Genomic DNA, 26,291 nt, shown 5'->3' on the forward strand with positions numbered 1-26,291 from the left:
TTAGCCAATGGGAAGCATAGCGGAGGTATAGTTAATTACCATGTTTGTCTATTATTAGATAGGATATTTAATAAACTTCCTGGGGCACTCCATTTCCCACAAACAGCCAAGCAAGTGTGATTCCAGAGGACCTCTGGCCCACAGAACCAGTGGTCTCAGCCACATAAGGTCATATGGGGCAACAGGTACTTGACTACCAGCATCCAGGGACTACTCTACTGAGCACAGCCAGAGACCCAGAGACCCAGAGACCCAGAGACCCAGAACCATCAGGAGGTGGATGATGAGCTCACACATCCAGAGAGCGATGAGTAGCTCCCCAGGCTGCGACACAGTTGAAAGGGACTGGCTTTTTACCAACAGGAATAAAAGTATTTCTATTTTAACTGTTGGCATCACCTGAATAGTGGGTACTGGTTGCATATTAGTCTTGAATTTTCCTTAAGGAAACTTTTCAATGCAACCATTGATTCATCACAAGGGAAAAAAAACAGAAAGGAAAATAAATGATAGTGAAAATAAACAGCTATAAGCAATGTGAGTGAGAAAAACATATAGTTGAGAGAAAAGTCATGAAAGAATACATACACTAAGATTTCATTCATATAAAGTTTTTAAGTAAAACTACACAATACTTATAAAGGAACATAAGTCATAAAAATGCAAAGAAATAATTATTAGGGTTGTGAAGGAAAAGGATGGGCACAGGAAGGATTCTGAAGCAGTGGGAATGTCCTTTATAATTTTGTGTTAACTCATATGTAAATGTAATAAACTTTTACCTATCAAATTATATCCTATATAATAAAAGCCTAATATGCTAAGTGTCTAGTCATCCAGTTGGCCGTTCAACCAATCAAAGCATAATATGCTAAGGCCACTCAACTACTTGCTATGACGTGCACTGACCACTAGGGGGCAGATGCTCCAACTGGTAGGTTAGCTTGCTGCTGGGGTCCGGCTGATCGGGACTGAGCAAGATGGACCAGACACACCCTGGAGCCCTCCTGCGGTCCCTTCCTGGCTGGCCAATCTCCTGCATCCTTTCCCTGCCCTGATTGTGCACCGGTGGGGTACCTCAGCCTGGCCTGTGTCTTCTCGCAATCCCGGACCCTTCGGGGGATGTCAGAGAGCCGGTTTCGGCCTGACAGTGGAATGATGGGTCGCTATAATGCACACTACCACCAGGGGGCAGACGCTCAATGCAGGAGCTCCACAGGGGGAGCACCACTCAGCCAGAAGCCAGGCTCATGGCTGGCGAGTGCAGTGGCGGTGGCGAGAGCCTCTCCTGCCCCCTGGCAGTGCTAAAGATGTCCAACTGACGGCTTAGGCCCATTCTCCACAGGCCTAAGCCATCAGTCGGACATCCCCCTATGCCTCCTGGACTGCGAGAGGGTGCAGGCCAGGCTGAGGGGACCCCACTGCCCCAAATCCAAGAATTTCATGTACCAGACCTCTAGTTTTCCAGTAAAAGGAAAAAAGTAAACAAAAATCTCCTTCAAATAATGGCTGGGAGCAAAGGCTGTTTACAGTTGAAATACGATAGCACAAATGACATGATGTAATATCAGCAGAGATGCATACCAACCAAAAAGGAAAGTGATTGGAGAATAAAAGAGCAGGGATAGTATTTATTCAATGGCAGTTCAATCCAAGGTACAGAGAAAGCATCCTGGACAGAAGTGAAAGAACTTCTTAAATCAGAGACAAGCTTCCAAGGCGAGTTTTCTAAAGAAAAATGGGCACCAAGGGCAAAGTAAGCAAATGTACTGTTTCTTTGTTCAATTCTTCTTTATTTGTATATTTTTTGCTAAAAAGCTTCCATTTAAGCTAATCTCAGAAAGGAATCCATTTAAAGTTAATCAAAAGCACCCCCTTCATGCTAGAAATTTACTCTAAGAAAATGATTGTGGATTTGCCATAATGCTAACTACAAGGGTGTTAAATATTATTTATAATGGCTAAAAAAGAGAGAGAGATTTGGTTAACTATGCTCTAACCATAAAATAGCATTTGCATTTGTTAAAAGTAGTGTTAGAGGACAATATGTAAAATATTCATAGTATATTAATAAGTAGATTAAAAATATCACATACAAAAAGGTCCCATTTGGGGTTCACTCAATGGATTTACCTCATAAAATTACAAGTGGATTTTATTTCTTTACTTCTTATTTGTATTTTGAAACTTCCCATAGTTACTATATATTGTATTTGTAAATAAGATTAATGATATTTTAAAATATAATTCAAAATTACATAATAATGGTAAAAAATATACATATTCATATTGTCAGAGGCTGGGAAAATCACATCAAAAGCAGAAATAGTAGCATTAGAATGGAGAATTATAGGTTTTTTCTTTTTACTTTTTTCAATGTTATTTATATTTAAAAATATAATGTTAAGAGCCTAAATAAAATTTTAATTATAGAATCTTGCTTAATTGATAAAATTAACTTATAAAATACTACTTAATTTCTCTTTATACATTTTTACCCAAATTCTTGCAAAAAGACCAATTTTTTATTTAATTTATATTCTACTGATAATCTTACTAATTATTTAAGCCTCTCTTCTCAAACTTTTATGTGCATATGAGACACCTAGATCTTGTTCAAATGATGATTCTTAATTAGGGGATTTGGGACAGGGCTTGTAGCTCTAAGTTCCCTGGTGATATCAATAACTTCTGGTCCAAGGGAGGATCATACTATGAGTAGCAAACATGTAAAAACACATTTATGTTCTAGCAATGAGGACTCAGGTAATTCAGAGCTAATAACAAATCGTTCAGTCAATAAATACTTATTGGCCAAACCCTATGAATTTATCCTCTCTGTTACTGAAGGGAGAAAAGATCAAAGCATTATATTAAGGTAAACTTTAATGCATTTATTCTTTCCAAAAATTAAAAGGGCACCCAGGCCAGTGTGGCTCAAGTGGTTGGGCATCATCCGTGCATAAAGGGTTGCCTGTTCGATTCCTGAAGAGGGGCCTGCGGAAGGCAGCCAATCACTCTCAGATCAATGATTCTCTCCCGTCCTCTCTCTAAATAATCAATAAACTACTCTTTTTTTAAAAAAAAGTGCAATGACTATAATGTAGATCATGATTTCTTATTTTCAATGAACATTCCTTTTCTTTAATGTAATTATATAAAACATCCAATCACAAGTTATGGTATCAACATGCTTTTTAATTTTTTCCCATAATATTCTCTTTCTGCCTCCCTCCCTCCCATCTTCCACCCCAACCCCTCCCTTCTCTCTCCACTTCTCTCACTCTGTCCCTCTCTCTCTCCCAGGTTATTAAATGCAAAGCAGCCATCGCCTGGGAAGCAAACAAGCCCCTTTGCATAGAAGAGGTTGAGGTAGCTCCCCCCAAGGCACATGAAGTTCGAATTCAGGTGAGTGGGGACTCTCCCTGGCAGGACACACTGGGCACTAACTAGGTGCAGACGTGGCTCTGTCAGGTCACGCCTGTGATGTGACTGGGAAGCCCTGCAGTCCTCAGTGTGGGCGATTGTATCTTTAGGTTCAGATACAAACAGGCCTTATCTCTAGAGGGGGTAAATCATTAGTTATTTATCAGTAGCCATTGATAATGGGCTTAAAATTTAACTAAAGCACCTTAACATTAATCATTAACCTTAAGAAACAGATTAAGGAATTCCCATTGGGTTACAATTAATTATGTTTTATTTTTGTTTTCCTCTTGGCAATTATTGGAAAGTGTTACTAAAAGGAAGATAGAGAATTTGGTTCAAAACAGGGGAGAAGAAAAACTGAAGAGCTGCCCTAGGCAGCACAGGGTCTTGGGTGCAGATGAAGGGAAGGCAGTGGGTGAGCAGGGAGAAGAGCCCACGCTGAGTGGACAGATAATCAATGGCAAGTTGGGGTCATGTCTCCATTTCCCCAGAGCTGGCTGCCCAGGCTATGTTTTCCCTCCAACCACCACAGGAAGGGCTTGTACATGAGGATGAATGGGATACCCTCATGAGCAGAATCTTGAAGAAGAATATAGAAATACAGCAGTAATTAATTTAGACAATCTTTTATTTGATATGTCACTCTTACCTATAAAATTGTTATTACTTCTATTTCATTTCATGTCATTTCAACAAAATTTGAACAAGGCCTAGAAACCTGTGTTCTCTCCATTCCTCTGCCTGTTAGACTTTGTTTAAATTTTCCCTATTGCCTTTGATGTCCCCTCTCCTGGAGACAGTAACTGCCAATTTTATCTCTTTTTATAATTTTCTAATAACAGTAAAAGGCAGAAAAGTAAACTATAAAAGGAAAAGAATACATCTTAATATATATTATTGATTTCAGAGAGAGGAAGGGAGAGGGAGAGAGATAGAAACATCAATGATGAGAGAGAATCATGGATCAGCTGCCTCCTGCACGCCCCCCACTGGGGAACTCCAGCCTGCAACCAGGGCACATGCCCTGACTGGGAGTTGAACCTGACCTCCTGGTTTGCAGATTGTTCCTCAACCACTGAGCCACAGTGGACAGGCTACCTTAGTATGTTTTTGTTTGATTTTTTTCCCCCAAGTGTTATTTATTTTTTGAGCTCTAAGAGTGTTGTAAAGTCTCCTGGTGACATTGAAATTATCCCAAAATTATCCATTTTACAACCCCAATGATATAATTACAGAAACAACACAAGTATCTGGTTGCTTTGTAGATAATCGCCACTGCCTTGTGCCATACCGAAGCCCATATTCTCCATCCTAAATTTACGGAGGCTTTTTTCCCAGTGATTCTTGGCCATGAGGGGGCAGGAATTGTGGAGAGTGTTGGGCCAGGAGTGACCAACTGCAAACCAGGTATTGTATTTTCTCATGCCAATAAGTGGGAATGTCAGGATATTTCAGGGATAATCCTGATAGGTTCCTGGCTTTGCATGCTATATTGATCTCTGTTTCCATAAGGGACCATCTTTTCCAAAGTAAAAGTGAGAAACACAATCTATCACAGTCTACCAATGAGACAGAATACTTGAATCAGAATTATCTAGTAAAATCTGTGGAATATGGTTACTTTATTTACATACTAGAGGCCCAATGCACGAAATTCATGCAAGAGTAGGCCTTCCTTCCCCCGGCTGCGGGCACCAGCTTCCCTCTGGCACCCAGGACCTGAGCTTCCCTCCAGCTGCCAGCAGACACTTGGGCTTCCCTCGCAGCCCCGGCTTCGCCCATAAGGTCGTCTGGAAGGACCTCTGGTCTAATTAGCATATTATGCTTTTATTATTATAGATTATTATAGACTAGAGGCCCAGTGCACAAAATTTGTGCAGGAGGGGGTCCCTCAGCCCAGCCTGAAACCTCTCTAATCTGGGACCCCTCAGGGAATGTCCGACTGCCTCTTGCAATCCAGGACATCTGGCTCTTAATCACTCGCCTGCCTGCCTGCCTGATCGCCCCTAACCACCTCTGCCTGCCTTCCTGATTGCCCCTAACTGCTCCCCTGCTGGCCTGATTACCCCTAACTGCCTCTGCCTCGCCCAGCACCCAGGACCCAGGATTCCCTCCCTCTGGCCGGCTGCAGGCACCGAGGACCTGGGCCAGCTTTGCCCGGGCCAACCACAGCCACAGGGGGCCATGGGCAGGCAGCTTCACCCAGTCCACAGCCACAGGTGCCCGGGACCACGGGGCAGGCAGCTTGTCCCTCTCCCAGCCATAGGTGCAGGCGCTGGCACCCAGGACCATGGGGTGGGCAGCTTGTTCCTCTCCTGGGCTGCAGGTGCAGCCGTTGGCACCCGGGACTGTGGGGTGGGCAGCTTGTCCCTCTCCCAAGGTACCTTAAGTGAGAAATATTATATATGCCAACGGTATCTTAAGTGTCTTTCTGGAAGTTTGAAAGATTAAAATGACATGTAAATGAAACATGCCAATGACTGAAATTATTTACTGCATATTTCATAACAGATATTCCACCCAATACTGGAATAAGAGCTCTGTAATCCTCACTTGTCAGACTTCCTTCCTTTAATAAGGATGCTCCAAACCTTGAGGTATACATATTAGTATCTTTCCATTCCAAACAAGATCATAAAAACCAACTGCTCCTCAAAGTTTTGCAACCATGAAGGAGTCTCATTAATGTAGTCCCAGCTCTGCCACCTGCTGGCTCTGTGACCTTAGCCAGTTAAGTCATTTATCTGTGACTCAGATTTCTGTTTCTAAAGTGGGGACAATAATACTACCCTTCTCAAAGTGTTGTTCTGCGAATTAGCTGAGACAATATAAGTAAGCAGTTAGAATGGTGTCCAGCACCTACTAAATGTTAGTTATTATTGGACCTTGGTCATCAGAAGATAGAAGCCATTTTTAAATTAAAATTGAATAAAAAGTAGAAGATGTGGAACTTGAGTTCTTTATAATATTAGTTTTCTGCTTTATTTGGAGTAAAACAAATAGTGAAACATGATGATTGTGTGACATTGACTCTCTATATCTGACCTATCACTGTCCACCTCTCCTTTTATATGAGGATGTCCTATTCCTCATATAAAATGTAATAAATAATAGTCATGATGGAGAGAGCTACAAGGAGCAGTCTTAGGTAGGACTCTTCACCTGATGGTATCAGTACAGACTTGTTGCTTGACTGCCCAGCAGGGAAAAATGAAAAAATAATACAAGGAGAAGTCAGCAATCTTATAGAGTAATAAAATGTTTTGCCAACTATACTCTACTGAACATAACATGTATACCCTAAGGAATGGTGTTTTCCACTGATTCATCTGGTAGAAATTATGTATAGGTAACATTTACAAGTAACGTTTATAGGCACCAACCAACATATGGCCTTTCTTTCTAGGTGACAAAGTGATTCCTCTCTACATGCCTCAATGTAAAAAATGCAAGTTCTGTTTGAGTCCACTCACAAATTTCTGTGAAAAACTCAGGTAAGCTCTACACACTGTTAGTGAGAGTATAAGTTAGTACCAATATTTTGGGCAGTACATTGGCAAAACATAAATGGAGTTGAAGGTGTGCATATTTCTACCCACCAAATCTACTCAGGTGAGTGCAAGGAATTGTTGCAAAATCACCCCGGGGGACATGTGCTAGAATGTTCATTGTAACATTGTTTATTACAGCAAACTATTCAAAAGAGCACAAATATCCTTCAATAAGAGAATAGGTTAACACAGCGATTTTCAACCTTTCCATCTCATGGCACACATAAACTAATAACTTAAATTCTGCGGCACACCAAAAATATATATTTGTGCCGACCTGACAAAAAAATGTATAGGTATACTTTTCAGGGTGGGGAGGGGACATATGTAATACTTTCAATAATAAAGAATTATTACATTATAAATATATATAATTTTGATTTAGTCGCACCAGTCAGCTATTGTTGTACTGGCTATTGCCATTTTTTTATTCAACAATCTAAGGTAAAAAGGTCAGTGCCCCTGACTAAATAGTCAGGTGTTGCAGGGTTTTTTAAAAAATATATTTTATTAATTTTTTACAAAGAGGAAGGGAGAGAGATAGAGAGTTAGAAACACCGATGAGAGAGAAACATCGATCAGCTGCCTCCTGCACACCTCCCACTGGGGATGTGCCCACAACCAAGGTACATGCCCTTGACCGGAATCGAACCTGGGACCTTTCAGTCCGCAGGCCGACACTCTATCCACTGAGCCAAACCGGTTTCAGCAGGTGTTGCAGGTTTTAAAAACTTTTGCAGCACACCAATGTACCACAGCATAATGGTTTAAAATCACTGGATTAACAAATTGCTATGTAATAACACAATAGAATACTATTTAACTACAAAAATGGGTAAACTTGATCTACATGTATCAGCATAGAATACAGTATTCCCCCTTACCTATGGCTTCACTTTCCAAGGTTTCCGTTTCCCATGGTAAACTGTGATCTGAAAATATTAAATGGAAGAATCCCAAAATAAACAGTTCATAGTTTTAAAGTGCATGCCATTCTCAGTAGTGGGATTTCATCCCACCCCATCCCATCCCTAAAGTGAATCATCTCTTTGTCCAGCTTATATGCCCCCAGCTCATTAGTCACTTAGTAATCATTTTGGTTATTAGATCCCCCACCATAATATCTCTGTGCCTCTGTTCAGGTAACCCTTATTTTACTTAATAATGGCCCCAAAGTGTAACAGTAGTAATGCTGTTGATTCATATATGCCAAAGGGATTTGGCGAAGTACTTCCTTTAACTGAAAAGGTATGTACATTTGGAGGTGAAACTATATATATAGGGTTCAGTACTATCCAAGGTTTCAGGCAGCCACTGGAGGTCTTGGAACATATCCCACAGGGATAAGGGGGGACGACTGTGATCTCACACAAATAACGTTAAGAGAAAGAAGCAAGTCGCTGACAGATATATTTAGTAAGGCATCACACACAAAAACAATGTCATATATTGTTTATGGTTACATGTATATTAGTAAAAGTATAAATACATCACTGGAATGATAAATGCCAGATTCAGCATAGCAGCTACCACTACGGAAGAGGACAGAGGCATGCAATGAGGCACAGTAAAGCAATTTATTCCAAGGCCACATAGGTATGTCTTAGGACTAAATTTTGAATCTAGGCCATTAGCTGCAGAGTCCAAAAATGTTAATCACTTTATTCTTTACTGTCCTGAGACTATAGAAAAGTTCATTTGTCCTTAATGCTAACTAGCTATGGTACTACTCTTACATCTATTACTGTACCTCAATTTCCTCATCTATGAGATGGGGATAGTACTGCTTCCTGTTTCACAGGGTTGTTGCAGTTGTTCAAAGAATCAATAGATGCTTTTACAAACCTTTAATTAAATAACAAATTCAGATAATGACCATCAATTCTTTCTGACATCCCAAAAAGACAGATAAGGTATATGACTCTAGATGAAAACATACACCACCTATGAAGTACTCCTACAAAAATTTAAAACCCAAATCAGACCAAGCATTTAGATAAAAGAAGCTAGAGGAAATTTAGGAATGGAGAAACACATTAAACCAGATTACAGCAATGTAATCAGAAAAATCCAGAATGAGGAAAATTAAACTGCAAGGAAAAAAACAAGGGGGGAGGCGAGAATCTGTCAATTAAAAGGGATATAAAAAACATATCCAACTAGATGCCATGCGTGGAGTTAGAACAATCTTTATCTTTTAGAGATACATGCTGAAATATTTACAATGAAATAGTGATGTCTGGGATTTCTTCAAGATAGTCCACAATAGGGAGAGAGTAGGTGGTGGTGTTGAAGGATGTAAGTGAATTATAGATGACACTAGATCAACCATGACTTGCTAATTGCTGAAGCTGGGAGATGCTTACATGGAGGTTCATTCTGCTATTCTTTCTACTTTTGCATTTGTTTGAATTTTCCATAATAAATTTTTTTAAAGAATCAATACATTGTTTGGAAACAGCCTAAGTGCCCATCAGCAGATGAGTGGATTAAAAAAACTGTGGTACATCTACACAATGGAATACTATGCCACTATAAAAAGAAGGAACTTTTACCATTTGCAGCAGCATGGATGGAACTTGAGAGCATTATGCTAAGTGAAATAAGCCAGTCAGAGAAAGATAAATATCACATAATCTCACTCATAGTGGGATAATAGTGATCAACATAATTTGATGAACTGTTGGGGTCCAGCCCCAGCAGGTCCAGGGGTTCCCAAAGGTGTGGACGGAGTTGGCGAAGAAGGAATGACATGGAGGCAGCGTTCAGTTGACCAGCACCGTTGGGTTCTCTCGCCTGGTTCTATCCAGAATCTCCAGCCAGGTTCTGTGTTTATTGTCTTGTTACATCTGTATTCATACCAGTTGATTTTAATCCTATCAATTCTATTCCAAAGGTTAGGGCGTTTCTTATCTCCATTTCACAGTTACTCTATTGTTCTATTGAGCTACAAGGAAGTAACTGAAGGAGATTATCCTAAGTAAAGATTATGTAGCTTAAGCATGATTGTTAGTAGTTAGTGATTAATTACCCTCCTGGCACTTAGTTAAGGGGTTTTACTGATTTATTCCCTTCCTTACTCCTGTTAATCCCTAACTCCAGGGGAAAATCCCCACCTGGGGAAACAACCTTTCTTGGAGAGGTGACCTTGGTTAAAACACATAGCGCTAAGAAGGGGAGCAAAGATATTAAGAACAGTATGCCATATACTCCAGGTCCCTTGAAACATATGCTGTGCAGATGTTTCTTCCCTGCAGCGACTGTGTCAAGCAGCAAGGATGGACCAGCTTCCGGCAATGAACAAGAATAGATCCAGAGACAAATGGCGGGGGGGTTGGGGGGGGTAGAGAGCAACCAAGGGACTTGTACACATGCATATTAGCATAATCAATGGACACAGACACTGGGGCGGTGGGGGCTTGCCCACGGTGAGAATGGCTCAGGGGAGAGGGTCAATTGGGGAAAAAAGAGACTTATGTAAAACTTTAGACAATAAAAAAATTTTAAAAAGAATCAATATATGGTGCTTGCTTCAGCAGCACATATACTAAAATTGGAACAATACAGAGAAGATTAGCATGGCCCCTGTGCAAGGATGACACACAAATTCATAAAGCGTTCCATATTTAAATTTTTTTAAAAAATAAATAAAAAATAATCAGTACATGTAAAGCTCTTAAAAGAGTTTCTGGCACATGAAAAAGTACTCAATAAAGAGTTTACTGTTACATCGTTATTATCTTTAGATGACTCCTATTATGTCTATTTTATTATATCCTATATTATAGATGTTATTTATGTAATAGTTTATATATTATTTATATTATATATTTACTATATATTATGGTATATTATGTACAATAAGTATATAAAAATTATGTGTTACTTACATGGTATATAAATACAAAATTTATTTTATATTTAAGCAAAATGTCCAAGTCATTTTCTCAATTTCTTCATATCATAAAAGTATGTCAAAACTAATACACAATGTCTAACTTTAATTTCAGGAGAGTAATCAGAGATACATTTATTTTCTCTTTTTCATATATTTTTAAAAATTCTCTAGTCCATCCAAAAGTCCTCTTGTTCAGCAAGAACTAATGGAAGACAAAACCAGCAGGTTTACCTGCAAAGGAAAACCAGTTTACCATTTCATGGGGATCAGTACCTTCTCTCAGTACACTGTCGTATCAGATACTAATCTGGCCAAAATAGATGATGATGCAAATTTAGAAAGAGTCTGTCTGCTTGGATGTGGGTTTTCAACTGGCTATGGAGCTGCAATCAACACTGCCAAGGTAAAACGGTTAATCACCACGTTCTATAAAACAGAAGTTATTAGGGGGCAGCGTGATAAAGCAGCTAGGGTTATCTTCAAACCCTGGTTCTGTATTTATCATCTCTGTGATTTTAGGCAAGTTATCTAAACTCTTTACTTCTACTTCTGTATAATAATATCTATTACAAATTACTGTGGGAAAACTAAATCGTATTGCATATGTAAGACATCTGGCCCGGTGGGTGACATATAATTGGCACCTAATTCATGTCCATTTCTTTTCCTTTACTAGTACGTTATATTATAGGTCAGCCCTAATTAAATAACAGCCTGCTCAAATATGTCCCTTAAACATGAATCCTCATCCTGAGACAGCAGACCCAGTCAAGAGAGGATACAAACTGCAGAGACCCCACCCACTTCCACATGGCCACGCCTACTTTCTCCCTGATGCACACAGGGATGCTACTCTTGGCCTCCCTCTGAAACATCACTTTTTCATTCATTCACTCAACTCATTAATAAAAATTAAAAGTTGTATGGGAAGGAGAGACCAAGATGGCAGCATAGGTAAACACCGGAGACTGCTACTGCAAACAACCACTTCAAAAATACAACTAAAAGATGGAACGGACATCACCCAGAACCACAGGAAGGCTGGCTGAGGAGAGACTCTTCAACTAGAAGGAAAGACAACAGCATACCGAGGCTCAGAGGAGGCGCAGTGTGGAAAATACAAAGATGTGGAGGTGCGCGCGCAAAGCGGGCTGGTGGCTGAGGGCGCAGTTGTTCCGGGCGAGTCTCTAGGGACTCAGACTCAAACGGGAGAAGCGGGATTGTCTGGCATCAGTTGGAACGTGAGGGCAGCTTTCTCTCCGAGGTTTGCAGCGGTTGCTGGGGTTCTGAGAAGCAGAGCCTCTGGGAATGGGACTGAGAGCAGCCATAACTGCTCCCTCCACCCGCCCTGTTGATCCCGCCCCACCCAAACCCTGCGCAGAGCCATTTGCCAGATAGCCTCAGGCAAAGGCTAGATTAGCACCTCTCCAGAGGACAGAAGTTTTCCCACGGCAGACACAGCTGATTCTCACAGCCAGTCGGCCTGGTGGTCAAATCCCTCTAGTATTAACTACAACAACCAAGGCCCAACTAGAACAAGACTGTGCACAAAGACCACAAGGGGGTGCACCAAGAAAGCATAAAAAATGCGGAGACAAAAAAAACATGACAGAAATGGAGGATATAGAGCTAAAAAACGCAATTTTGAGGGCTTGCAATAATGTGATAGAAGCTGCCAATAAACTTGATGAGAGCCTCACGAAAACTAATGAGACCCTTGATGCTATGATAAAGAACCAACTAGAAATTAAGCATACACAGACTGAAATAAAAAATATTTTACAGACACCCAAGAGCAGAACAGAGGAGCGCAAGAATCAAGTCAAAGATTTGAAATGGGAAGAAGCAAAAGTTGTATGGGAAGCCAAACTATAATATGCAAGCTCCTGGAGGAGAAAGGTGATAGTTGGGTGGAGTTAACAGCCCAGGTGACCTTGGCAGTCAAGGCATATTCTCCTATAGATGGCATTGGATTCTCAGGGAGGAATTATTGCTCCTTGTGCTACACACATCCCCTTTTCTGGACACCATGCAGACTCTCACCTTCTACTACTGTAATCTTTCTTCAGGAATATTAACACTAGAGATTCAGCTACAGTTTACTTTTTTATATATTTATATATTTCTTTATTGATTTCAGAGAGGAAGGAAGAAGGAGAGAGAGATAGAAACATCAATGATAAGAGAGAATTATTTTTTTTTAAATTAAATCTTTATTGTTCTGATTACATTTGTTCCTCTTTTTTTCCCATAACTCCCCTTCTCCGAGTTCCCGCCCCACCCTCCACCCTCACTCCCCACCCACTGTCCTCATCCATAGGTGCACGATTTTTGTCCATTCTCTTCCCGCATCTCCCATTCCCCTTCCCCCCCCCCCCCAAGAATAGTCAGTCCATTCCCCTTCTATGTCCCTGATTCATTGTAATCACCAGTTCATTCTGTACATCAGATTATTTATTCACTTGATTCTTAGATTCACTTGTTGATAGATGCATGTTTGTTGTTCACAATTTGTATCTTTACCTTTTTCTTCTTCCTCTTCTTAAAGGAAACCTTTCAGCATTTCGTATAATACTGGTTTAGTGGTGATGAAGTCCTTTAGCTTTCCCTTATCTGTGAAGCTCTTTATCTGACCTTCAATTCTGAATGATAGCTTTGCTGGATAAAGTAATCTTGGTTGTAGGTTCTTGGTACTCAGTACTTTGAATATTTCTTGCCATTCCCTTCTGGCCTGAAAAGTTTCTGTTGAGAAATCAGCTGACAGTCGTATGGGTATTCCCTTGTAGGTAATTGAGTCTCTTTCTCTTGCTGCTTTTAAGATTCTCTCTTTGTCTTTTGCTCTTGGCATTTTAATGATGATGTGTCTTGGTGTGGTCCTCTTTGGATTCCTTTTGTTTGGGGTTCTCTTCTCTTCTTGGACCTGTAAGTCCATTTCTTTCACCAGGTGGGGGAAGTTTTCTGCCATTATTTCTTGAAATAGGTTTTCAATATCTTGCTGTCTCTCATCTTCTGGCACCCCTATTATTCTGATATTAGTGCGCTTGAAGCTGTCCCAGAGGCTCCTTACACTATCTTCACACTTTCGGATTCTTTTTTCATTTTGCTTTTCCAGTTGGGTGTTTTTTGTCGAATCTTTGGTTTGATTCTTGTGCTCCTCTGGTCTGCTATTGGGTATAATATTCTTTATTTCAGTCCGTGTATGCTTACTTTCTAATTTCTTTATCGTAGCATCGAGGGTCTCATTAGTTTTCGTGAGGCTCTGCTCAAGTTTATAGCAAGCCCTCAAAATTGCGATTCTTAGCTCCATATCCTCCATTTCTGTCATGTTTTTTTGTCTCCGCATCTTTTATGCTTTCTTGGTGCACCCCCTTGTGGTCTTTGTGCACAGTCTTGTTCTAGCCAAGCCTTAATTGTTGTAGTTAACACTAGAGGGATTTGACCACCAGGCCGACTGGCTGTAGGAATCAGCTGTGTGGAAAACGTCTGTCTTCTGGGGAGGCAGTAATCCAGCCTTTGCCTGAGGCTATCTGGCAAATGGCTGTGCGCAGGGTTTGGGCGGGGCGGGATCAACAGGGCGGGCGGAGGGAGCAGTTATGGCCGCTCTCAGTCCCGTTCCCAGAGGCTCTGCTTCTCAGAACCCCGGCAGCCGCTGCAAACCTCGGAGAGAAAGCTGCCCTCAGGTTCCAACTGATGCCGGATAATCCCGCTTCTCCCGTTTGAGTCTGGGTCCCTAGAGACTCGCCCGGATCTGGAGCCCAGAGTCTGAGACTCACTCCCGACCGAAAACGACAACTGCGCCCTCAGCCACCAGCCCGCTTTCGCGCGTACCTCGGTACCTTTGTATTTTCTACACTGCGCCTCCTCTGAGCCTCGGTTTGCTGTTCTCTTTTCTTCTAGTTATAGAGTCTCTCTTCAGCCAGCCTTCCTGTGGTTCTGGGTGATGTCCGTTCCGTCTTTTAGTTGTATTTTTGAAATGGTTGTTTGCGGCAGCAGTCTCCGGTGTTTACCTACGCCGCCATCTTGGTCTCCCCCAAGAGAGAATTATTAATCAGCTGCCTCCTGCACACCCCCTACTGGGGATCGAGCCCGCAACCCAGGTACAGCGGGGCCTTGACTTACGAGTTTAATTTGTTCTGTGATGGAGCTCGTACCTCAAATTACTCGTATGTCAAATCAATTTGACAAATCAATTTGCTGGGCTGATGTTGTGGCGTTCACTGTGACGTTCACTGTGCCAACTAGTGGTGGGGTGTCTGAAGCTGGCTCGTAACCCGAATTTTAGCTGGCAACTCAAAGCAAAAAATCAGCTGAGAGATGGCTCATATCTCAAAAAACTCGTTAGTCGGGACACTTGTAAGTCAAGGCTCCACTGTATGTGCCATTGGCCGGAATCAAACCCGAGACCCTTCAGTCCGCAGGCCGACACTCTATCCACTGAGCCAAGCAGGCCAGGGCTACAGTTTATTTTTAAGTGCAGTCAAAGTTGATCTAAATTCCCATGACATGTTCTTCCTGCTGTTGAGGAACAGCTAAACCACCTCAGGAGGTGATCAAAGAAGGAAAATAACTCATAGGACCACGTAAAGGGACGTGAAATGTCAGTATTTCTAGATAAAAAGCAAGACCCTTACTAAGGCTTAATTTACTTCTGGGGGAAAAAGTGATACAACTGCTCTGTGTAGTTATTGGGATCTTCCACAGCATGACAGACCCTGATTTGTTTTAATGTGCTTGTATCATTTACAGCCAAATTAATCACATTTCATGGATGTCTTTGGGAGTATGAAAATGCCCTGTAACAGTGTTGCCTGGAGATAGAAAATCAAAAGGGGAGAGGGTATTATAGTGACTGCCCCAGTATTGCAATAAAAAGCACTTTTACTCTCAGGGGTCTGGTTATATAACACAGTCAGTGCAGTGTATTCAATTTATGCACTATTGTGAGCTGGCCTGAGAATCCAACTACTTAGTACAACATTGTGCAATGGGAAAAATGCTTTTCTACTCTCCATGAGACTTACAGGTGAGCTTTTAAACACAGACTCTGGAGAAATATACTTGGAAATAAACTAAACATATGCCACAATATTATAGTAAATAGTACAGAATGTATATAAAACATTATTCTGAATATTTACAAATATATTTTTATTTCCCCTGAAAAGCAAAGGCTATTCTATAAAGACCCAATATCATGCATAAAGTGAGAGATGCCACTTCTCTTAGTAATTTTGTTCCCAATATGTCTCATAGACAGGTTTTCTTCTTTCTCTTTTGTTTATGCTTTAATTTTAAAAGTTTCCCATCATCATGAGAAAATAGTAATAGTAAGCATCTCTCTGTGCAGGTTCTTTGGGGGATTTTTTGCCACTATCTCACTCTACAGAGTAACATACTCCAGTTGGCATTACCTTCTGATTAAAGGATCAAAAAATATTTTGTGGGAGAGTGTTATTTAAGTCAGGCTAAAAGTATAAGGTGAATGAAATAAGGTGAAAAGTATAGCAGGCTGAAGGAACAGCATGAACTAAGACATGAGGAAAAGAAAGTGAGACAGTGTGTTGTGGCCATAGTACTGAGAATATCATGGAGATGAAATCAGAAGGCAACAGGTGTCAGATAATAAAAATCCTCCAATGCCATGTAAGGAAATTTGGATCTCATTCCATTTAAATAATTTAATAATTGGGATGACTGAGTTAACTCACATTTAGAGCAATATCAGTGGTCATCAAAACTGCAACATTAACACAACCAAATAAGGCCTATTGGAAATATAGACATCAAATTACTTGTGATCCACTTAAAAGGGCAAACAATAAACCCTTTACAGTGTGTGAGCTTTCAGATTTTGTTCTGATACCACTAATTGGGAAATGAAAACAAGGAAATGATTTCCTTATAAGTTGATGATCTGAATGGCCCTCAAATGATTCTTCAAGTTTAGTCAGTGATTCATTCATTTTTACATTGGTAAATTTCCCCAAGTGGCTAAATCCCTTAGTCTTATGACAGGCGGTCTTTTATATGTTCCTGCCCCCACCTCACTCTGTACCTTTAAAAAAGGGGGGACCAGCTAATTTAACTTATGATTTTCCTGCCTGCAGGTTACCCCAGGTTCTACTTGTGCCATCTTTGGCCTGGGAGGTGTCGGCCTTTCTGCTTTAATCGGTTGTAAAGTAGCAGGAGCTTCCAGAATCATAGCTGTTGATATCAACAGTGAGAAGTTTGCAAAGGCCAAAGCCCTTGGAGCCACTGACTGCCTCAATCCTAGAGACCTACAAAAACCCGTCCAGGAGGTCATCATTGAAATGACTGGTGGGGGTGTGGATTTTGCACTTGACTGTGCAGGTGGATCTGAAGCCATGGTATGTATGTTTTTTATATTGGTACATAGTAAGTAATATTTATTAACATTAATAAACATTGACAGTATGTATCCTGTCTAATAAAGTGGAAATATGCTAATTGGCCCTCACACTGTCGCAAAGATGGTGGTGCCCACAGCCAATAAGGAGGGAATATGCTAATTGAATGTCATGCCCTCAAAGATGGTGGTACCCACAGCCACAAGATTGCGGCGACCAGTACCCTCAGCCCCGCCATGCACCTGCCTCCAGAGTCCTCCAGTCCCCTCAGCACCCCCGCCACCCAGAGCTGGCCTAAGGAGCAGGTAACCAGGACCAGCTGAGGCTTGCGCTACCGGCAGGGCAGCAGCAGAGGTCTGATGGGGGCGTCACCTTCCCCTGATTGCCAGGTCTCCTCCCACCCCTGAGGGTTCCCAGACTGTGAGAGGGGGCAGGCTGGGCTGAGAGCATGAATTTTCATGTGCTGGGCCTCTTGTATATTAATATATTTATTCACTTTATAGTCAATATTAACGTATTTGTATATACATAAATTATGTTTATATAATAAGCAATGTTTATTAATAATATATTGGATATTATGTAGTGTGTTATAATTGATATTTAATCTATTAATAAATATTACAGATGACTACTTAATATTAATGTTATTATTACTTGTTTATTCTTTCACATGAAACTCAGAGAAAATTTAGAAGTGAAAATTTTTAAGGAATTGTGCCTGCAAGAAGTGAGCAAAACAATGAGGACAGGAAAGGCAGACTTAAAGGAGGAGCAAGAGAATGTGGCTGGTGTCACCCTAACAGCCCGAGGTACCCACTCCCATCAAAGAGCAAAGCAGGGAGAGGCCAGCAACCTACACACAATCCATTCTGTCTGCCAGACCTCATAAAGGGGCTGCAAAATTAGGTCCAAAGTATATATTGAAATTTTTAATATATTAAATACACACATGCTGCAAAATTAAAAGTAAATATTTTCTTCGCAAACACTACCATTTTGTATCATTCAGGTTTCCTCTCCTCTCAGGTCGGCTCCCTGACTTGCAGGGCCTGAGAAGCTACCTCTGTCTAGTCTATTCTCTTTAGAGTGGGCAGAGCCACCCCCCTCCCAGGCAACAGATGGACCAGTTGACTTGCCAGAGAGCCCAGCATCTTGTTATACCTTCACTCAGCCTGGCCCCTAACACCCTCCTCTAGGGAAGGTTTCATAATAAAAGTCTATGCCTCCACCAGGAGCTGGCTTTGCAGGTTCTTCCCCCTGGTGCTCACCTGACTGGTGAGTGCCCCAGAAGAGTGGAGACCAGCAAGAGCTGCTGAGAGGAGCAGGCTGCCCCTCCCAGAAGAGTTCCATTGTAGTAACAACTGTTTGAAAGAGGATCTGTGAAGTAAATGTCAGCTCTTCCTGAAAACTCATTCATCAGCAGCTCCTTGTCCTGCAGTGCTTCTGTGTCAGGCCCTGCTTTTCACATTGTCCTTCTCACCTGCAGTTTGCAATGTGCCACATCCATTCATTCCTACTCTTTCCACAGCTCAAATTTTTTACAAACATTGAAATTCCGCCTCTTTACCTTATTTCCAGAGTACAGATATTCCCAACACTCGCTACTTTATAAGTGCCTGGAGCGTTGTTGTTTGTTAGTACCAGTTGAGGGCTCATGTACCAATATATTTTATAAGTTTCTCAAGCTAAGAACCACTGTCGTGAAACTTGGCAGTTTCTTTTATTAACTGATTATACCAAGAAATTCATTTTAAATTATGGAATAAAATTACACTAGAGAGCCCAAATTTTAAAAGATATCATTTATTTATTTGCAAAAAGATGAGCTAGCTACCTATCCTTTTACCAAAAGTTTCTGTAACTGGGGGAAGTTAAATTTCTGAGTTGTAGAGGAGATTTCAGTAATGGCTATGAACTAGATTTCAATGACCTCTCATGTTCTTAAAAAGCCAACAGAACTGAACGGAACAATTAGAAAGTTGCAATAATTGATAATTTATAAGATTTTGAGAATTCAAAATAATTCTGATCAAAAGTTATCAGAGGATACTAAATAAAACCCTGAAGTTGCATATAATGCCCATTGAACTAAGTCATCATTGTAGAGGTTAATTCTTTGCTTGGAGCAAACTTCAGAAATGTAGAAAAAGCAATAGGAAAAACATAAAAATAAAAAACAGAAATCGATGTAAGCAGCTACCTTAAGGTGACCAGTAGTACCTAGTATTCTTTTCCCCTTAACATGAATCTATGTCATATATATAAACAAAAATGGTTTTACCATATAAAAATTGTAAAAAGGAGAAAAGTTTCTATTCAGAAATGTTACAAATTCTCAAAACAATAAATAAGCACATAATCAAATGAAAATTTCAAAACATATTCTTAAGGTTATAGATGGTTGTATCTTCTGTCACTAGTAAGACACACAGAGAGAGAGAAGATGGAGAGAATTTACTGCTCTTCAAATTCCTTCTTTCATATAATGATCAGGGATGAAAAAGAACCGTACTTCCTGTTGGAACTGCCCCAACAGGTCAGAATCAAGTTGCCCCCTGATTACGGCAATGGGATATGACACAAAGTTTACATTTCTCTTCTATAATACTAGTCTCCAAACATTTTAACTGTTTCTCTAGTTACCATTGGGCATCTAAGCGGAATGGCCAGCCACAGTTTAGGTCTTTCTTAAACTTTCTTAAACTTTTCATTTACATTTTCAATCCTTGGGAGTTTTATCCTCACCCCAAACTTGCAGTAGGCTAAGGTAACAATGTTCTCTCTTTCTCTCATGCAAACATCAATGCAACTCCTCCAAGCCACTGTTTTCCATGTTGTGAGTCACCCGTCAAGGAAGTTCAAATCTGTGGCTTCACAATCTCAACATGAGGCCCTCTTGGTTGTTGTAGTGGGAGAAGGGACACCTGGCAGATTGCACACTGGCTTTTCTGTTTAGGCCAAGAAATGACACATCACTTCTGCCCAAAGCCCACTGGCCAGAACTGGTCACTTAAGTCCTGCAGAGAGCTTTAAAAAATGTAGGGAAGCAAATGAAATGTTTCATGAGCAGCAGCCAGCGTCATTTTAACTGTTTTGCCCTCTTTTTTAAATGGCTTTTCTTTTCATTCATCCTACATAGAGATCCACTAACTTTACAGTATATGCCTCATCCCAGGCTCTAGTGAATAATCACCCTCATCTCGTGACTTTAAAGATTTTTATTCTATGCCCCCGAAATTGCAAACTTTTTACAATACACCCTTGGTAAATAGTCAAAAGTATGTTCATTTGAGTTTAGAATATCTTCTATAGACCATCTTAATTTCATGGGGGTGAATTTTTCTTAGTATACAATGATATATGTCATAGATTCAGTATAATTATGATGTTGAACAAGATGAAATAATATATTGTTTCTAACATCCTTTTTTATTTTTTAAATATATTTGTATTGATTTCAGAGAGGAAGGGAGCAGGAGAGAGAGATAGAAACATCAATGATGAGAGAGAGAATCATTGATCAGCTGCCTCCTACAACCTGGGCATGTGCCCTGACTAGAAATCGAACCCTGACCTCCTGGTTCATAAGTCGATGCTCAACCACTGAGCCATACAAGCTGGGTCTAATATCTCTTTTGAAAAAGCTCAAAATTTTATTGAATGTTCTATCCGAAGCAAAGCCTCAGGGGTCGGTCTACAACACTATGACCTCATGTGCTTGACTCCCTTTATTTCATATGCAGAGTGTATAAATTGTCCCTGAAACACAGTACATAGTCACACTTTCTACTTACTCAGCTGGTATTTTTTGTTTGACCTTCCAGAGAGCAGCCCTGGACTGTACAACAGTAGGTTGGGGATCATGTACTCTCATTGGAGTAGCCATTGGTGACAAAGGATTGACTATTTCTCCAGTAGAAATAATAATGGGCCGTACTATCAATGGAACATCATTTGGTGGTCAGTTGTGCTTTTTCTGTTCATTTTCTCCATAATAGTACTCAAATTGAAATGAATATAATTTGTTTGATTACTGAGTACCTAAAATACATCTAAAAACTACAGGAACGCTATTCTAATAATTACTTGAAAGTAAACAGTTTGTATAGTAGGAATACTACAACTTGCAAAGTTCAATTTGCATTAAAATAAACCAAAAGAAACAAAAGTCAAACATGGACTAAACAGAGATAATTTCTTATGCATAAATATAAATAATCTTGAATTTTTCCTATGAATGAAATATTTAAGGGAGATAAAAATAAAGAAAAAATAAATATGAGAGGGAATTTAATCTATTTGGAGGAAGCCAAATCTGACCAAATAATTTCATTCATTCAACAATGATTAATCTACTTGTTCATCATTCAACAATGATTCTTTATTAGGACTTTTGGCCAAATTACAGGTTACAAGGGTAGAGATTCAATCCCAAAGCTGGTTACTGATTACAAGAATAAGAAATTCAACCTGGATGCACTGGTGACCCATACCCTGCCTTTTGACAAAATCAATGAGGCATTTGACCTAATGCACCAAGGAAAAAGGTAAATTACCAAACAGAAGGGTAAGTGGTTTGAAAAACCTTTACAATGACTCTATTTTTATTTGATGTTTAAATCTAATCCATTTGTTTCCTGACGTTTTTCAAATCATAGACATACTAGAGGTGCTTAAAAGATGAAATAGTGGCCATTTGGGGGGGAAATCCCAACATCACCTACCTTCCTACTCTGTTTCCATAATGTACACTGCCATACACTGCTCCAACATAGGGGTGGCATAAGTTGACATATTTTCTTTCACAGACAATCATTAACTCAGTTGGGGCTGCTCCCTACGAGAGAGGTTTCTATACGATAACTTCAGGTCCCTCTGGGACACATAGCCCGGCCCTGGAATCACTATGTTTGACAGAGTGCACCCTGCAGGCCCTTCTTTATCAGAATCAGGTGAAAACCACAGAGATGTGAGCAGGGAGTGGCAGGTGTCAGGTACTTAAAGGATGTCCCAACTCTCTCGTCCTCCTGCTTTGTCAGAGGTCTCCTATAAGAGACATCCGACCTACAATTTTAGCTGTAGTGTGCTCCCTTGCCATGAACCCTGAGAGCCGATTTATAGAACTGTCCCATCGGGGGGATCCCTGGCAATGGGGAGTGGCTAAGACTGGGATCAATGGCTTTTGTTAAAATGATCAAGCATAGCCCTGATCAATAGCAACAGAGGGCATGACACCAGGAACAATGTTGCACAGAGGAGACGCAGGACAAAAGAGCAAAGAAAAGAAAACACATTACAAAAGGGGTGTGGGGGACCTGGAGTTAGTTGGCGGGGGTTTGACGCAGAGAAGCAATGTCACAAAAGAAGAAAATAGGTCCATGGTGTGAGGACACAGGATACTTCACAGGATAGAAACCTGAGAAAATGTGCCTAGTGACTGACATGAACTCCCTAATTTGAAACATGTTAGCTACAACATTCAATAAAAATAAAAGAGATAAACATGCCCTGGCTGGTTTGGCTCAGTGGATAGAATGTCGACCTGCGGACTGAAGGGTCCCGGGTTTGATTCCAGTAAGGGCACATGCCTGGGTTGCGGGCTCGATCCCAGCATGGGGTGTGCAGGAGGCAGCCAATCAATGATTCTCTCTCATCATTGATGTTTCTATCTCTCTCTCCCTCCTTTTAAATATAAAAATATATTTTTAAATAAATAAATAAATAAATAAAATAAACACTATTTTTTAAACTATGCTAAATAACTTAGTGTAAAAGCCCTGAAATATCTTGCAGTGTCTAAATCTCTGTACTCCTCAAATGAGGAATTGGTTGGGTTTGGGGTCTTGGAACCTGGTGCTCATAACTCCTCCACCACTACCCAATTGTCCCTGGGTTCTTGGTCATACAATATACCCAACCAAGAATGCTAAGTGGCAGCCAAATGCAAAATGTTGCATTGCTTTAGTAATAACTGGTCAAGTCTCCCATATCCTACAAACAGGGCTGGTAATCACTGGTAGAATGGAGGGCTACGGGAAACATCTGAATGAGGCCTCCTACTCTCCCTCTGGCCCACTGAGAAGACCACCTGACTGCCCACACAGATGGACAGGTGGCAACAGAGCAGGCAGGGGATGGGCCCTCCCAGGTGTGCTTACCACATGGGTACAGGAAACACAATGGAGGACAGGCCCTCTTGGCATGCCAACTGCATAGAAGCAAGGAAGTGGGGAGAGGAGATGGGATACACCAATTGGCCTGTTAAGGTGCAGTGACCCCGACTCATGGTGAGGAGAGGACACAGAGACTCTCCCCCCACAGGGAGGTGGCTTGAAAGCATTTATGCATGGCAGCCCACAGCTCCAGCAGTAAGATCCAAGATAGGGAATTCTCTGTCCTTAAGGCTTACCCCCCATCTTGCTAGTACATGTTGAAGGACTAATTCAGAAGTTAGAATATTTCAGTTCTCAGAAAGTAGCATCCCAACACACCAACCACCTCCTTTTGATGCCCAATTTGCCCTCGGCTACAGGATTATTCCAAGATGAAAAGGTCACTACAACATGTCATGCTCTACTTCTCCACAGCACCACTAGGCAGCCAAGTCCTCACCCGGGGGCAAGTGAGGTCCCCAATTCTCTCCCAGCTTATTGGCATCATATATAAAGTTTTATTAGTGCCAGAAATAAAGGAGGATAACAAGATAAAAGAAATTAGGCTTACCAAATTGTGTGTCTATAAAGGAAGATTAAATCAAGTCCTGAAATGAATAAAACAAAAATTATTTGTGAGTTTTAGATAAATGTATTGTGAATATTGTACTGATTTTTTTAATATAATTATTAACAGCATTCGAACAGTCCTGACCTTCTGAAGAAGCCCGGAACAATTTGGAAGACTATCTGCCTGAATCTGAACCTGATAATCTGGTTAATTTATAACCTGATATGATGAACCAAAGATCACCATGAATTTAAATAAATATTTACAGTTAACATCTCAACATCAAATAGCTATAAAGATTATAGCATTTGTAGTGAAATACAGTAATAGTTCCTGCATTAAATAACTATGATAACTGATGTGTTTATTAATAAAATTGTTTAAAACTAGTTCTGGAGAAATGGTAATAAAGAATAAAGAGGTAATAAGAAAACTAGATTAGCTGCACATTCACAATATTTTAGGTTGGGTGATACATATACGGGGTCTCAGTACACTGCTCTACTTTTGAATATGCTGCACATTTTCCATAATAAAAAATTTTACTAGAAAAAAAATCACATGTATATGTACAAAAGGTATATATATATTTAAAGTATATATCACATATATGTAATGTCATTATGTAATTTCAGAGTTCCAATAAACTATGAGCTACTCATTTAATAAACTGCTAAATAATTTCCTTTTTAACATCTGTTCATTTTTATTAGCCCCACTTTACCTCTGTGAATTATAATCACAAGTAGTAGGATATTAGAAGCTATATAAATAAAAAACATGATGTTGAAGATTTTTTAAAAGTAAAAACACATATAATTCTCAAATTTCCATCTTTACTAGATAATTGCTTTTTTCATCTTTGATAATTATTATAACACTAGAGGCCCATATGTGCACCAGTAGGGTCCCTCAGCCTGGGCTGTGGGGATCGGGCAGAAACCAGCTCTCCGACATCTGCCGAGGGATCCCGGATTGTGAGAGGGCCAGGCCGAGGAACTTCGCTGGTGCACAAATCTGTGCAATGGGCCTCTAGTATGCATATAAGATCTTTGGTTAATCTCTTCCCACTCTCCCCCCACCCCCCTTCCCTCTAAGATTCATCGGTCTGTTCCATACTTCCATGCCTGTGGTTTCTGCTCCTGCATTGAACATCTGCCCTCTGGTGGTCAGTGTGTGTCATAGTGACTGGCCAGTTGGCCAGTCGGCCGGTCACTTAGCCTTTTATATATCTACTAGAGGCCCGGTGCACAAAAATTTGTGCACTTGAGGGGGTCCCTCAGCCCAGCCTGTGCCCTCTCCCAGTCTGGGACCCCTTGGGAGATAACGACCGGCTGGCTTAGGCCTGCTCCCGGGTGGCAGAGGGCAGGCCCAATCCCTAGGTGCAGCCCCTGGTCGGGCTCAGAGCAGGGCCAATTGGGGAGTTGGGGTGCTGCCCCCTGTCACACACAGAGCAGGGCAGATCAGGGGGTTAGGGCGCCACACCCTGTCACACTCAGGGCAGGGCTGATGGGGAGGTTATGGCTCTACCCCGTCACACACAGAGCAGGGCCCGTGGGGGGGGGGGGGGGGGTTGGGGCGCTGCACCCTGTCACACACAGAGCAGGGCCGATCAGGGGGTTGGGGCATTCCCCACTGTCACACTCAGGGTAGGGCTGATGGGGAGGTTGCGGCTCCACCCCGTCATACACAGAGCCGCAGGGCGATCAGGAGGTTGGGGAGCTCCCCGCTATCAGGCACAGAGCAGGGCTGATCAGGGGGTTGGGGTGCCTTCCCCTGTCACGAACAGAGCAGGCCGGATAGAGAGGTTGTGGCCCCGCCCCCTGTCACACACAGAGCCGCAGGGCGATCAGGCGGTTTGGGCGCTGCCCCCTGTCACACTGATCCCAGTGCCGGGAGGCCTCACTGCTCCGCTGATCCCGGTGCTGGTAGGCATATTACCCTTTTACTATATAGGACAGAGGCCTGGTGCATGAGTGGGGGCCGGCTGGTTTGCCCTGAAGGGTGTCCTGGATCAGGGTGGGGGTCCCGCTTGGGTGCCTAGCCAGCCTGGGTGAGGGGCTGATGGCTGTTTGCAGCTGGTCACACCCCCTTAGGGGTGGGGGTCCCCACTGGGGTGCCTGGCCAGTCTGGGTGAGGGGCTGAGGGCTGTTTTCAGGCTGGCGGGTGACTGAAGCTCCCAACTGCTCCTTTTTTTCTTTTTTTTTTTATTCTGGGCCAGCTTTAGCTCTGAGGCTTGGCTCCAGCTCTGAGGCCTCGGCTGCTGAAAGCAGGTATCTGGTTTGTTTGGGTTCTATAATTGAAACACTGTTTCAACTC

General features: G+C 41.4%; 1 protein-coding gene and 1 non-coding gene across 2 annotated transcripts; both read left to right on the top strand.

The window, feature by feature from the left end:
* The first annotated feature begins 1,666 nt into the window (after positions 1-1,666).
* On the top strand, positions 1,667-24,634 carry LOC138993225 (all-trans-retinol dehydrogenase [NAD(+)] ADH4-like). Its single transcript, XM_070392333.1, has 9 exons — positions 1,667-1,756; positions 3,307-3,408; positions 4,695-4,836; positions 6,836-6,923; positions 11,050-11,281; positions 16,986-17,246; positions 21,074-21,209; positions 21,658-21,796; positions 24,099-24,634. The coding sequence occupies exons 1-9, from the start codon at positions 1,739-1,741 to the stop codon at positions 24,121-24,123; spliced, it is 1,143 nt and encodes a 380-aa protein (XP_070248434.1). The 5' UTR covers positions 1,667-1,738; the 3' UTR covers positions 24,124-24,634.
* Positions 10,504-10,610, top strand: LOC138999819 (U6 spliceosomal RNA). The gene has a single exon (XR_011469457.1). It is a non-coding gene; the product is annotated as a U6 spliceosomal RNA (small nuclear RNA).
* Positions 24,635-26,291: the final 1,657 nt, after the last annotated feature.

The sequence above is a fragment of the Myotis yumanensis genome, unplaced genomic scaffold (genome assembly GCF_028538775.1).
Source record: "Myotis yumanensis isolate MYYU_CA2020_CCGP unplaced genomic scaffold, mMyoYum1.0.hap1 SCAF_1, whole genome shotgun sequence".
Classification (NCBI taxonomy): domain Eukaryota; kingdom Metazoa; phylum Chordata; class Mammalia; order Chiroptera; family Vespertilionidae; genus Myotis; species Myotis yumanensis.